The sequence below is a fragment of the Hakea prostrata genome, chromosome 1 (genome assembly GCF_041222555.1).
Source record: "Hakea prostrata isolate BN-2017 chromosome 1, UWA_Hpros_2, whole genome shotgun sequence".
Lineage (NCBI taxonomy): Eukaryota > Viridiplantae > Streptophyta > Magnoliopsida > Proteales > Proteaceae > Hakea > Hakea prostrata.
This window is the reverse complement of record NC_142600.1, coordinates 39,996,859-40,010,289: the sequence shown is the minus strand read 5'-3', so window position 1 is coordinate 40,010,289 and position 13,431 is coordinate 39,996,859. Positions and strand designations below refer to the sequence as shown.

At 37.9% G+C, this 13,431-nt stretch overlaps 1 protein-coding gene across 7 annotated transcripts in view; it reads left to right on the top strand.

The window, feature by feature from the left end:
- The window catches only part of LOC149028944 (endonuclease 4-like), a 60,687-nt gene that overhangs the window by 4,935 nt on the left and 42,321 nt on the right, over positions 1 to 13,431 (top strand). For all 7 annotated transcript variants that reach the window (XM_089139574.1, XM_089139580.1, XM_089139563.1 and 4 more), the window contains 5 exons: positions 2,714 to 2,888; positions 5,651 to 5,758; positions 5,885 to 5,940; positions 8,287 to 8,370; positions 9,497 to 9,589. In XM_089139574.1, the coding sequence (XP_088995700.1) occupies positions 2,714 to 2,888; positions 5,651 to 5,758; positions 5,885 to 5,940; positions 8,287 to 8,370; positions 9,497 to 9,589 (516 nt within the window). The remainder of the gene's footprint in view (positions 1 to 2,713; positions 2,889 to 5,650; positions 5,759 to 5,884; positions 5,941 to 8,286; positions 8,371 to 9,496; positions 9,590 to 13,431) is intronic.

Genomic DNA, 13,431 nt, shown 5'->3' with positions numbered 1-13,431 from the left:
AAGTAGAAATAATCCAATGGAGAATGAAGGCTGCTCAAAGTAGACAAAAAAGTTATGCAAATATTAGAAGGAAGCCCTTAGAATTTGAGGTGGGCGATAAAGTTTTCTTGAAAAAAGGGTGTAATGAGGTTTGACAAGAAGGGAAAGCTAAGTCGAGAATATGTGGGACCATTCGAGATTTTGGATAGAGTGGGGGCAGTAGCATATAGGCTTGCCTTACCTCCAAATTTGTCTAACATGCATGTGTATTCCATATATTGATGCTGAAATGATATGCAGCAAACCATACCCATATGCTGCAGTATGAACCATTAAAGTTGAAAGATCTCTCCTACAAAGAGAAGCCGATCGAGATACTGTAGCAAAGAGAGAAGAAACTAAGGAATAGGACAATACCCCTTGTGAAGGTGTGGTGAAGAAATCATTTGGGTCAACAAGCATCATGGGAGCTGGAATTTGATATGAGGAATTGAGGACCTGATACCCTTTGCTTTTTAGTTGATCAGTTAAGCAAATTCCGAGGATGAAATTTATTTTACGGTGGGAAGGATGTGATACCCCATTCGTCTTATTATATTATTATTTTAATGTTGAGTCGTAATAATTTTGTACCCAAAGTTATTAAATAATTATTGATGGATGATTTGTTTGTTAATTTAATCAGAAGGGCTTTGGTCCAATCAAAAGAGTAATATAAATTTAAATTGGGATCTAAACACATGTTTTGGGTCCAAACTCGGTGTTGCTCGTAGACCCCATACATAATGGAATTAGATTAACCCAAAAACAGGGAAATAATCAACGTAATCTTTTGAACCCGGAGGAACTAATGGTTGGATCCTTGAGTGGGCCTGCAAGTCCATACGCAAGTGCATTGAATATTTAATTAAAGATACTATATATGTGTTTTAAAAAAGGGAACACTACCTGTACTTGTGAGAATAAAGAGAGAGAGAGTTTCATTCGATCCTCTGCTAGCACCCTAAGATGGTGTAATTGAATCCAAGTAATCGAGAGAGAGAGAGAGAGAGAGAGAGAGAGAGAGAGAGAGAGAGAGAGAGAGTTTTATTCGATCCTTTGCTAGCACCCTAAGGTGTTGTAATTGAATCCAAGTAACTGAAAATCATTTGATTTTCAATAAGGGAAGACATGTGAGTATTATAACCTAATTCATGCTATGAACGAAGGCATTGTTTTTGGGACTACCATATCTCTTGCAAGATTATTTACATATGGTTTATTTCATAACATTTGGAATTCCGCATCTGATTATTATTATACAATTAATCCGCATGCTATGCGCATGATTGATCCGCATACTATGCTCATGATTGATTTGCATACTATATGCATGAGTGATTTGCATACTATATGCATGAGTGATTTGCATACTATATGCATGAGTGATTTGCATACCTGCATGTGGTTCAAGATTTGACTATGATTTGGTAATCCAATGAATTTATTGATGTAGTTTTTATCATTCTTGCATTTTAAATGATTAAATATAATGTTTAAATACAAGACTGAAATGGAATAAAAGACACAGTGCTGACGAGCATAGTCCTTGTGGCTTGAGTAAAGTGGAAAGATTGAGTCTAAGCCAATGATGGACATTTACAAGGTGTACATTGCCTTGTGCTTAGAAAATGAAACCACTTCGGTGGTAAGAGACAAAAACCACTTCGGTGGTGAGGGACATAAGCCATTTCGATGCTATCACCACTTCAGCGGTATCGCCACTTTGTTGGTAAGAGATAGAGACCACTTCGGTGGTAAGAGATAGAGGCCACTTTGGTGGTAAAAAGATAGAGACCATTTCAGTGGTCTAGAGAAATGTCCATCCTTTGGATTTGCCTAGGCTTAGACTACAAAAGCTAGAGAAGTAGAGATGAAAATATGTGAAAGGATTTGAAAAGAGATATGTTGCAGATATTTTACAACATGTATTTTTTGCAAAGGAAATGTTTTGTTTTAGGGTATGTAGCATGGTTGTTTATGATACTCATTAGGCTAGTATAGCTCATTCCCCCCTCCCTTATGGTGTATAGACAAGCAAACTCAGGACAAGGGCGATGATATTGCAATCCGAGGAAATGATTGAAAGCTCAAGTTTGTATTAGAGTTTAGTAGTTTACCTTATCTCAGTTCGAGGGTTATGTTTACACTTTCAAGGTTTTGTATAAGATAGTAGATGTCTTGTTTAGATGATACTGGAATATTAAAGACTATGGCTCTCTATAACTATACTGTAATAGTTGTCATCAGATAATCTGAAGTTTGTACTTGCCCTCTCTTTTAATATAAATGTTTCTACTGTTGTATAGTGATAATGGTCTCCACTATTTCCAAGATGAGGAAAAAGGAAAGTAACTGCCATGTCTTGTAGTGGGGTTTAGGCGTCATGGGCACCACCTGGCCCTAGTAATAGGGGGTGTAACATTTTCTTTCTTGGCTACCAAACATAACCTTAGGTTGAAGTTGTGAGGAAAGAGATTGTTAGTTGTGAATGCACCGGAGCTATGGCTCTCTAAGTGGATTGGAATGGCTGAACACAACTTGTGTAGCTGACTTCCAAGTAGTTGTCGTAGGTTTTAGTGAGTCAAGCCATTACACTTAAACTGTGGAGGCATACATCCTTATCTTTCCAATTCTACACTGTGAGTTGAGTCTGCATAAGAAGCCTAATGTAAAGCTTGTTGCAAGTCTTCAGGGACTCATTAATAAAGAAGCTGCTGCTGCTGTGAAAGCTCTGCTTCCAGAGTATGCAGATGGTGAGCTTGCTGCTGTTTGCTCCTGGGCTGATCAGATTCGCTTCCACTATCATTGGAGTGGGCCTCTGCACTATATAGACACACCGGATTTTAGGTGTAACTATGAATACTGCAGTAAGTTTGCATATCTTGTATCGGTTAATTTATTTGCCCATTGTCATTTTTATTTTCATAGGGTGATAAGTTCCATCAAAGAACCAGCATGCATGCTGTCCTTATGAAGCTTGGTTTGCATTTTGATATCTGATAAACTGCGTGCTATTCTATTGATGCATAAGACCTGTAGGTTGAGGAGATTATCTTTTCGAATACTATTCCCAAAACAATCAACCAATTTTTATTTTCATGAAAAATCTGACTGAAGCAAAAGGAGGCGAGATTTCAAGCCTCTCGAAATCTTGCCTAGAGGAGTTATATATATTACTTAAATCTTGAATATTTTAAGATGCTATTTCAAAAAGTCCACCAATAACTGATTGAGTCAAGCTAGAGGGGGCAAGATTTTGAGTGGCGAAAGAGGAGGGTTCAGGTTGGTTCTCAGCATGGTGAGAAAAAAGCAGGACAAAATGAAGAAAGGAAGATGCAGGAAGAGTAAGCAGAAGCCAGGAGAAAGAGAGAGAAGATGGAACAAGAGGGAAGAAACTCATTCACACAAGGAAGAGTGAGAGAGGTAAGAGAGGGCTTGAAGAGAGAAAACAAGAGAGATAGAACAAGAGAAAAGAGAGGGAAGAGAGAAACAGAAAGACGAAACATGTAGATGTCCCTTCTCGTAGAGGGATCCCCTTTCTCTGGCTCTCAACTATCCTATCTCTTCATAAACTTACTGTCACTTACAATTTTACTGTCAGCTTCTTTTCTAGCTTTTGTCTCTGAATTTTATGACAAAGAACACAATTGGTAGAGGCCGAGAGTCTAGGGGTCTACACTTGTTTGAAGGTTCTTCCTCAGTGGCATGTTCAAGCATTATTTAGTACTTTGTTACCTTTGTAGATGATTATTGTAGAGTTACCTGGATTTGTATAAAAAATATTTTATCTAATAGCTTTTCTGCCTTTTTTGCGGAAACCTGTACTCTATTTGGTGTCGTTGATAAGATTCTTCATAGTGATAATGCAAAAGAATATATTTTGACTCCCTTTAATTTTTTATGATTTCTAATGTCATTTTTCTCTAGTCTTCTAATGCTTACACTTCACAACAGAATGCTGTAGCTAAGAGGAAGAGTCGCCATTTGATGGAAGTTGCTCATTCTTTTTGTTTGAAATGTGGGGTTCGAATACTTTTTGGGCTGATGTTTTGGTTGCTTGTTCTCTTATTAATCGTATGCCCTCTTCTTTATCAAAGGTAGAATTCCAGTGTTTGTTATTTTCGTCTGTTCCTCTATTTGTGTTGCCTTTGAGTGTGCATGGGGGTGTTTGTTTTATACATGATAATTATTTGGAAGTGTCTAAGTTAGATAGAGAGGCACTTAAATGAAACTTTATTGGTTATTTTCATACTTAGAAGGATTGTCGTTGTTATCCCTTGGAGTTGCAAAACTTTTTTGTTACTTGACCATACATAAGCAAAATGGTAGAGTAGGGCAATCCAGTTCACTTCCCTCAGAATCAAGAGACATACCCAAACCTTCTGTTATGTGACCAGACAAGCACAATGGGAGTGACTAAAATACCTTACTGGAGATGAGAAACTGCCGAAGGCAGCTGGAAATAGATGGAGTGACCACAGTGCAGGCTCAAGAAGACAAAAAAACTGCAGTTTTCCATGGAAAAACATTGTCAAAGAGCTCAAAGGGACAAAGGGGCCTGAAGGGGCTAGTGAAGATCTGCTGAAGATTAGGTAAGTAGGGAAGAGGCTTGGCATGGGTGGCTAGAAAAGACATTGAGAGCCTGGTGCAGCTGGCATATCTGGCAGAAGCAGGTGGACCCTGTGGAGGTGCAAGAAGCCAGGCAGGGCCTCGTACTGGGGGAGCTGAGATACAAGTGTATTTTGATTTCTGAAAGGTACGCACCTCTTATGTTCACCATTCCCATGGATGTTGGCAGTGCTTCTGGAAGGTCATAGGACCTGACAAGAGGTGATGGTAGTCACGATCAACGGTATGGTGATGGGTCAGCATGGTGCAACATGCAGGAAGAGAATGTTCAGTCATTCATGCTGGACATGGGAGGATGAAGCCTCGGCAGTTGTGGTAATATCTTCAATTGAAAAAAAAAAAATGAAAGCTCAAAAGTACCCAAGGTCTATTGGGCTCTGATACCGAGTTGAGAGAAGAGAAGAAGATAATGATTTTGGCTTGTATAATGTCTCTGTTTATGATCTTGAGAAAAATTCAAATATGGAATGATAGTGAATCCTTGTCTTGCTGATTTAACATGTGCAAAATGAACCTAGATCCTATTACTCTAAAATGAATCTAGTTCGGTTGCTAACTCAAACAGGAGAACCAGTAGAAGAAAAAACCACCTGCACTTCATCAGGATTGCACCTTGAGTTCCTACACTCATTCCTTTTTTGCTATCACATATTTACATCAATGCATGCAGTGAGATCTGATTGACATGATGCATATTACTTTTGTTCCTTTTCTTTTTTCTTTTTGCATTTCTGTTGTTGCTTTTCCCTCTGTATTAGAGTTGCCTCTTGGTTTTAAAAGTGTCTCGGTGAATGATTGTGTCTAGATACAATGTGCACATGTTCCAAATGTTAGGATAAATATTGCGACTCATCCGTTTTTAACATTCCATAATTGTAAATAAATATGATCTCTGTCATTCTAGACGAGCCAGATAACTTTCCTATAATTCAACTCTTATCAACACCAGTACACCACCTTTGTTCTAATCATTATACATGTAATTTTTCTTTTCATGCAGGGGACTGCCATGACTCCTTGGGACAAAAAGATAGGTGTGTTACTGGAGCAATTTACAATTATTCAAAGCAGCTAACAACTTATCAGGACCCTATTCTGCAACCTAAATGTAATGACAATCCATAGTTTTTTATTTTGGTTTTTTTTCTTTTTTTGGGAGGGGTGGGGTTTCAACTGTTGGTGCTTTCACTTGCAGCATCTGGTATTGATAAGCTGAAATCTCTGTTCCATGCAGATAATTTGACAGAGGCATTATTATTCTTGTCACATTTTATTGGAGATGTCCATCAGGTTTGCCTTTCCTACTTAAGCTGTGTAATCCAAAAATCACAGGCTGTGATTTGACAGAGGCAAGAAAGGGAAAAAAAGAAAAAAAAGAAAAAAAGAAAAAATGAAATAATTATCTTTCCAAGAACTTGGCAAGATTATTAAGAAGGATAAAAAAAATCTTCCTTGAAAACGAAGTTTCTGCATTTAAGATTATGCAGGATGTGCCTGACATTATACTTGTAAGGCTTACTGTTGTGCCAGTAATAACATACAAAATGTATTCTTGAGTGCACATTTGGTGCCATCTTTTGGGGTGCCATAGCTTAAAATCCTTACTAGTTATCCATGTCAATGGAACTAGTTGAGAAAATTCAGGATTATCCAAATGTAATGTTGTTAGCCCACCAGATGCAAAATAGAGATCCATTCATAGTTGAGCAACATTTGTGTTCTGCTGTGTGTTCTTCAAAGTGCAGAAACACACTTTAAGATATGGTGGACGTAATATTTGAATCCTTTTCAGGCCTCTTCCTAAGCCCTTTGGGTAGGAAAATTGGCTGCAGAGTGAGCCACCTACAAGGTGGTAGTGTGTAGCATAACGAGGGGCAGCAACTCTAGCATAACGAGGGGCAGCAACTCTAGCATAACGAGGGGCAGCAACTCTAGCCTCCATTGTTAAGAATCTCTATTCCATATCCTTCTGATTTGTAGTGATCTTGTTCTTCAACTTTTAAAATATCTCCATTTCTGCTTTCAGATCAGGTGTACTTGATCGTCTTATTCTTTGTTGTGGTTTCGATACCAATTAATGTAGGACAGGACTGAAGGTTCAACCTGTACTAAAACAGGATCTGAGATCCAATTTGAGATAATGGAGAGGCATAGCAGTACAAGAGGAGATCAAAATTGCAAAGGGATTATGGATGAGGAAAATAGTGAAAAATAAAAAAACAACAGTAGTAACAACAATCTTATCCCAACTAAATGTGGTCGGCTACATGTATCCTTGCCTTAGAATTAGCTCTATTTCTTTACCAAAAAAAAAAGAATTAGCTCTATTTGAGGGCCATACTAGATACAATGCGTCAATGCCTAACATATGCATATCCTTTCTCACCACTTCTCCTAAGGTTATTTTAGGTCTGCTCCATTTCTTTTAGTTCCATTGGTCTGGATTGATCACTTCAACATACAGGTGGCCTCCGTTGAATGTGGCTGTGGCACCTCAGTTGACTTTCTTGTTGTTAATCATTTATCGGAGCAATGGGAAAACAAAACAATTAAAAATAGAAAGGGAAATAAAAAAAACAACTTGGGCTTTGCATGGTGACATTTGGTTGGAACAAACATCAGCCTATCTTGATCAACATGAGGGGACTCCATGTGAGCTAAGCATACATATAGCAAATTCAGTTCCAGGTATGATTAGGTTCATCAGTCCTCCCATCTTCTTTTTTCTGGTAGAACATCCACCCTCTCATAGAAGCTCCTTTTTGTAGAAAGCAAAATACACAAAGGCAACATGAAATTAGTTCTTACTCAGTATCTTACCTAACTTGGACCAACTCTTAAAAACATCTTGCTGAACATGGACTTAACTTTCACCTAATTCTAACCTAACATTTAGAGTGAATACTCTGCTTGACAGTGGACTTTTATTTTCAAACTGCCACCCCTTTTATTGACAATGAAACATATTCCCTTCCAAATTGGACTAACCCTTGGTCTTCCTCTTTTGGAATAACAGATCTGCACCAACTCTCTTCTTAGATGGCTCCTTATTGAAAGAGTGAGCTGTGAAAGCTCTACTGACTCCCAGAACAGTACAAATGCTCTGATAGTACAGTTATTACTTTGTGAGTAATATTGTTGTCCTATGGGAGATTAACATTCCTATATGCCAAGTTCCCTCCACTACCCAGCCCAACAATTTCAACTACACTAGATAACTGGAAATGAGTTTAAAGGGCAGCTAACTATCTGTCATTTTTTAGTTTGTATTTCTTGTAGTTTGTGGAAGTACCCTTCATATTCTTTATTCATGGAAAACAGAAAAACAAAGGATAATACGGCAGTTTTAAGGCCACTGCTTCTCTCATTTGTGGCCCTGTAATGCTGGCTGGGTTGAATGGCACATGGCAAGAGTACCTTTTGTCATCCACATATCATTGTCTCCAAATGCCTTAAAGGCTTTCTTCAGATTTCTAGCCAGCTGCAAAATTAAAATTTGCTCTTCTTTTTTTTTTTTTTTTCTAAGGGGGGGGGGGGGGTTCACTCATGCTAAGGAACCCACTTCATGACTGAACTCTTACAAGAAACTAATACATGCTTCTATTTGTAGTTGTAATTATTTCCTTCTTAGTGCAGCCACTTCATGTTGGTTTCACTGGAGATGAAGGTGGTAACAGCATAATAGTTCGTTGGTACAGGAGGAAGACAAATTTACACCATGTGAGTGCTGAGAATATTCTTTTGCTAAATCTTCGTAATTTCTTGCTCATTTTTTGTGCATCTCAGAGGGTGCTGGTGGTAGTTACTGGTTCAAATTTTCTGAAACCAACATCAATAATGGAAATTAATCACTTGACAAATGCTAATTATACGTGCAACAGCCGAGTAATCTACTCCATATAATTAAATGCTTTTTGATTGATGCTATAGTGCATGTGTGCAGAAATGTTACAAGCTTCTGATGTACCACTATTAAGGGGAGTGTCATGTTCTAGTCTTTGTACAGCCAAGAATCTACTCTACATAATTAAATGTTTTTCGATTGATGGTATAGTGGGATGTGCTTAGAAACGTTAGGACTTAGGAGGTTATAATGTACCACTGTAAGGGGAGTGTCATGTTCTAGTCATTGTTTTAGTTGCTTTCCTAGTTCAATTAAGATTTCAGAATGTCTATTTATTTATATAGCTTCGTGATTTCTCTTTTCTAGGTTTCCTACTAGTTCTCAAAGTAGGATTCCTAGTAGTTCACTAGTTCTCTTGGTGTAAGTCTGTAAGTTATAAATTGGAACGTGAGGGGGTGGAGGATTGTAGAATATAGAGCCTGCAGATTCTCTTTGCAGATCACTCTCACCTTCTCTTTTCTTGTATGGCTGCTGGTGTTAGGGTAAGACTGTCACAGGAAAGACATTCAAAAGTATCTATTGGAGTTCCAGAAGCACCTTCTAGTTAGAAAAATCTCTTCATCCTGTCTGGTGATGTCGTACCATCTCTCCCAGCAATCCCTTTAACAATTATAAGGAGCAACGAAGAAGTTTCTCTTCTTTTGAAGAGAAATATCCTAGCCATCAACATGTCACAAACTCTAGGTTTGTGGAGCTTGTTGAAAGACTAACAGTGAGATCATAAAGGGATAGTGATAGACTGCCTAAACTTGTGCTGCATGTAGTAAACAATTTATTTATTTATTGGGAATTTTTATTTTTATTATAATTATTATTTCTTTTTGTGGTTTTGTCTGTTCTATTGGTTTTTTTTTTTTTTTTTTTTTTTTTGGTGGGGGGCTGTTGAGAAGGTTATTCTTCTTTGCCTGAATATCTGATTCAGACTTACTGCTTTCTTTCTAGTTATGGGATACCCTGATCATTGAGACCGCCTTGAAGACATTTTATGATTCAGATCTTGCAGTAATGATTCAAGCCATTCAGAGAAATATATCAGTAAGTATTCAGCTTCTTCTTTAATCATTGTTTTTGTAATTCAACTGTGATTTATGCTACTTAATTAGGTTGTCTATGATGTTTGTAACATATGATTCCTTGCTCTTTGTATGGAGTGTAGATTGCAGTTATTTTTCTTCATTTATGTTAAGACTAAGAGTTAGTACTGCCTTGGCATACTTGTAATGTATTTTCTCATTACAGTCTTATGTTTTTGGTACATAAGTAATAGGGCAACACTAGTAGTTCTTTACACTTTTAATATGAATTCAGCCTACTACTACTGATCAATGACTGGTTCCAATTTGTTTTCTCTATGCTCTCTTCTTTTTGTCTTCTTATAATTGTTGCTGTTGTTTTTCTTCTTAGTTTTCCGAGTCCCATTAGGGCTCTTTTTTGTGGCAGCAGCTTATGCTGTTTTGCTTTTTTGTGAAACATGAAAACTAGATTTTTCTTGTGATGAAGAAGATTGATACTTACATAGAGCAATGTTAAAATTAAAATACTTGATTCTGCATTTCCTGGATTAGGTCGAGGAGATCAAAGACATGGAACTAGAGGTAGACACAACAAACCAAGCAAAGATTTACAGTTCTTAATTTCTGTGTTAGATTGGTCATTGTTGTTTAGAGGCTGTTGTTACAAGCTAGCTATGATGTGCTTTGCAAATGTGTTCGGGTCAATACCCTAGAGTTAGTTCCTTTGCAGTGATCACCCTCTACTTTTTGTTAGTGCAAATTTTTTGTTAGGATCCATGTAGTCAATCCCATTCATTTGGGATATGGCTTTGTAGTTGTTGTATAACTCATGGGTTAAATATGTGATGCAAAACATAGCCTCTGGCCGACGCAAAAATCCAACTGGGTTTCAGACCAAGATGTACTATGTCCAGTTCGAGCCATGGTCCTAGCCAAGGTTCGAAATCTTGGTTTTGAGGCCAGTTTCAGCCATGCCTTGAAACCAAGATATGGCTGAAATTTCGGCCATCTTGGCAGAAACTAGGTACTTTTGCCTGGAAGTTACTAAGTGGTTTTTTTTTACCTACATATTTGCATACACCCTATTTAAAGCATAATTAATACAATGGAGAGTTATTTTGCATAAACAAATCAATGAAAATACTCATTCATATCCTATTAATTAAGAGACTGTGAGTGTCCATTCTAACAAATACAAAGAGTTGTAAATTGTAACAGAAGTACTTTGTATATTTCATATAATCAAATGAACATCAAACAATATGATAATCACAAACTAAATAAGTAAAATGAAAGTTGTGCCAAAAATCTGAGATCTCTTAAATCCACGATGAGTTCCTTGGTGGATCCATCCCGGGAGCCATATACCACTGCATTTGTCGTAGCCTCTCCTTTGAATGGTGGACTTACACGTCCTATGCATAGTGTGGGACCAGCTGTTTTGGTAGTGTTGAAAAAACCGATTGTGGTAGAATGGCTTATTGTGATCAGTGTGATCTCAAGCCTTCTATTTATAATAAAGTGGAAACAACACTATTACATAAATACCCTTACTTGGGTAACAAGAAATATAAACTTACATGAACACAAACTCTAATTTAACTTCTAGGAGAATCCAACACTCTCCCTCAAGTTGAGGCTTGGATATTAGTCATGCCCAACTTGCCTACAATAGAAAGGAAATCTCTTTCTTTCAAACCCTTAGGGCAAACATCTGCCACTTGGTCTCCAGACCTCACAAAAGGCATGCAGATAAGCCCTTGTTTTAGCTTTCATTTGACAGAAAACCTATCAATTTCAATGTGCTTAGTTCGATCATGTTGCACCGGATTATTAGCAATACTAATAGAAGCCTTGTTGTCACAATATAACATCATAGGGTTTGGAACTTGGACTCCAATATCTTGCAACAAGCCTTTCAACCATAGTAGCTCACAAACTCCATGAACCATAGCTCTATATTCAGCTTTGGTACTGGATAAAGCTACCACATTCTGTTTCTTACTTCTCCAAGTAACTAGATTACCTCCAACAAAGGTACAGTAACTTGAAATTGACTTCCTGTCTGGAGATCTAGTCCAATCTACATCAGTGTATGCTTCTACTCTTAGATTATCAGTGGGTGACAAAAGTATTCCTTTTCCAGGAGTTCCCTTCAAATACTGTAGTATTCTGATAATAGCCTTCATATGAGCTAAATATGGATCATGCATGAATTGGCTCACTATCCCTACAACATAAGTGATGTCTGGCCTGGTGTGGGACAATTAAATAAGCTTCCCTACCAGCCTTTGGTATCTTCCTTTGTCCACTGGTTCTTCCTCTTTTTCTTTAAGTTTAGCTCCAGCTTCAATAGGGGTATCAATTGCTTTACACCCCAACATTCCCACTTTTGATAATAAATCTAGGACATACTTTCTTTGGGATAGGAATATACCCTTCTTTGATCGAGCCACCTCAATCCCTAAGAAGTATTGTAACTTCCCTAGATCTTTAATCTCAAACAAGAAAGTCCTTCAACCTTTGAATTTCTTCACCATCATTCCCTATGATGACAATATTGTCTACATAAACAATGAGAAGTGTGATGTTAGTACCTGACTTCTTGACAAATAGTGTATGATCAACATTGCTTTGCTTGTACCCAATAGAAGTCATTGCCTTCAGGAGGCGTCCAAACCAACATCTAGGAGACTGTTTTAACCCATAAATTGACCTCTTCAACCAACAAACTTTCCCTGCATTATTGTCATCGGAGAAACCATGTGGGATTTCCATATAGACTTCTTCTGCTAACTCCCCGTGTAAGAATGCATTATTTACGTCTAGTTGGTGCAAGTTCTAGTATTTGTTCACAACTACAGACAACAGAACCCTGACAGTTTTTAGTTTTGCAACAGGGGCAAAAGTCTCCTGATAATCAATCCCATAGATCTGAGTAAACCCCTTTGCAACTAGTCTAGTCTTCAACTTCTTGACTGATCCATCCATATTTTGTTTAACCAAAAATACCCATTTGCAACCCACTGGTTTTTTTCTTGGAGGAAGTGTAACCAGCTCCCAAGTATCATTTTTCTTCATTGCCTGCATTTCCTTTACCATAGTTGCCTTCCATCTCTTATTAGTATAGGCTTCCTGCCAACTTTTAGGAACATATATAGATGATAGAGAGGATATAAAAGCTCGGTAAGAGTTAGACAGAGAGTCATAAGAGACATATTTAGCTATGGGATGCTAAGTACAAGATCTGACTCCTTTTCTAATAGTAATAGGAAGATCAGAAGAAGATACCTTAAGGGGAACAGTAGAATCTGATTCTGGAGTAGGAGATTGAAGTGGTAACGTGTCAGCTTTCTCCACTTGCTTTAACCGGTTGTAATTCTTCCTCTGATAAGTTTGCACCTCCTTATTTTGGTCAATCATGTTTTGGAATACCTCAATTACTCAATAGTGTGCCTCACAAGAATGGTCTCCCCTTGAGTAGGTTCTTCACATGGTTCAAAAAACAGGGGGGGGGGGATTAGAGTCCTCAGGTATACTGGTTGAAGTCTCCTCCTGGTTAGGAAACACTTCTTGAACTTCTAAGTTGTGCTGTGGTGGTGTGATAGAAAGGTCTAGAGTTGGAAATAGCACCTCTCCTCTATGACTCTCCCCCTGGAGAGGTGTATAGTAAGGGCAAGACTCATTAAAAATGACGTCCATGGAATGGTTATCCTGGAAGGAGGATGATAACATTTGTACCCTTTCTGAGTAGCAGAATACCCCAGAAAAATGTAGCGCAGGCCACGGGGAGCCAGCTTACTTTGATGGGCTATGATTCGAGCATAACAGGCAAGTTTTTTTTTCTTGGCAGAATAGATCAAT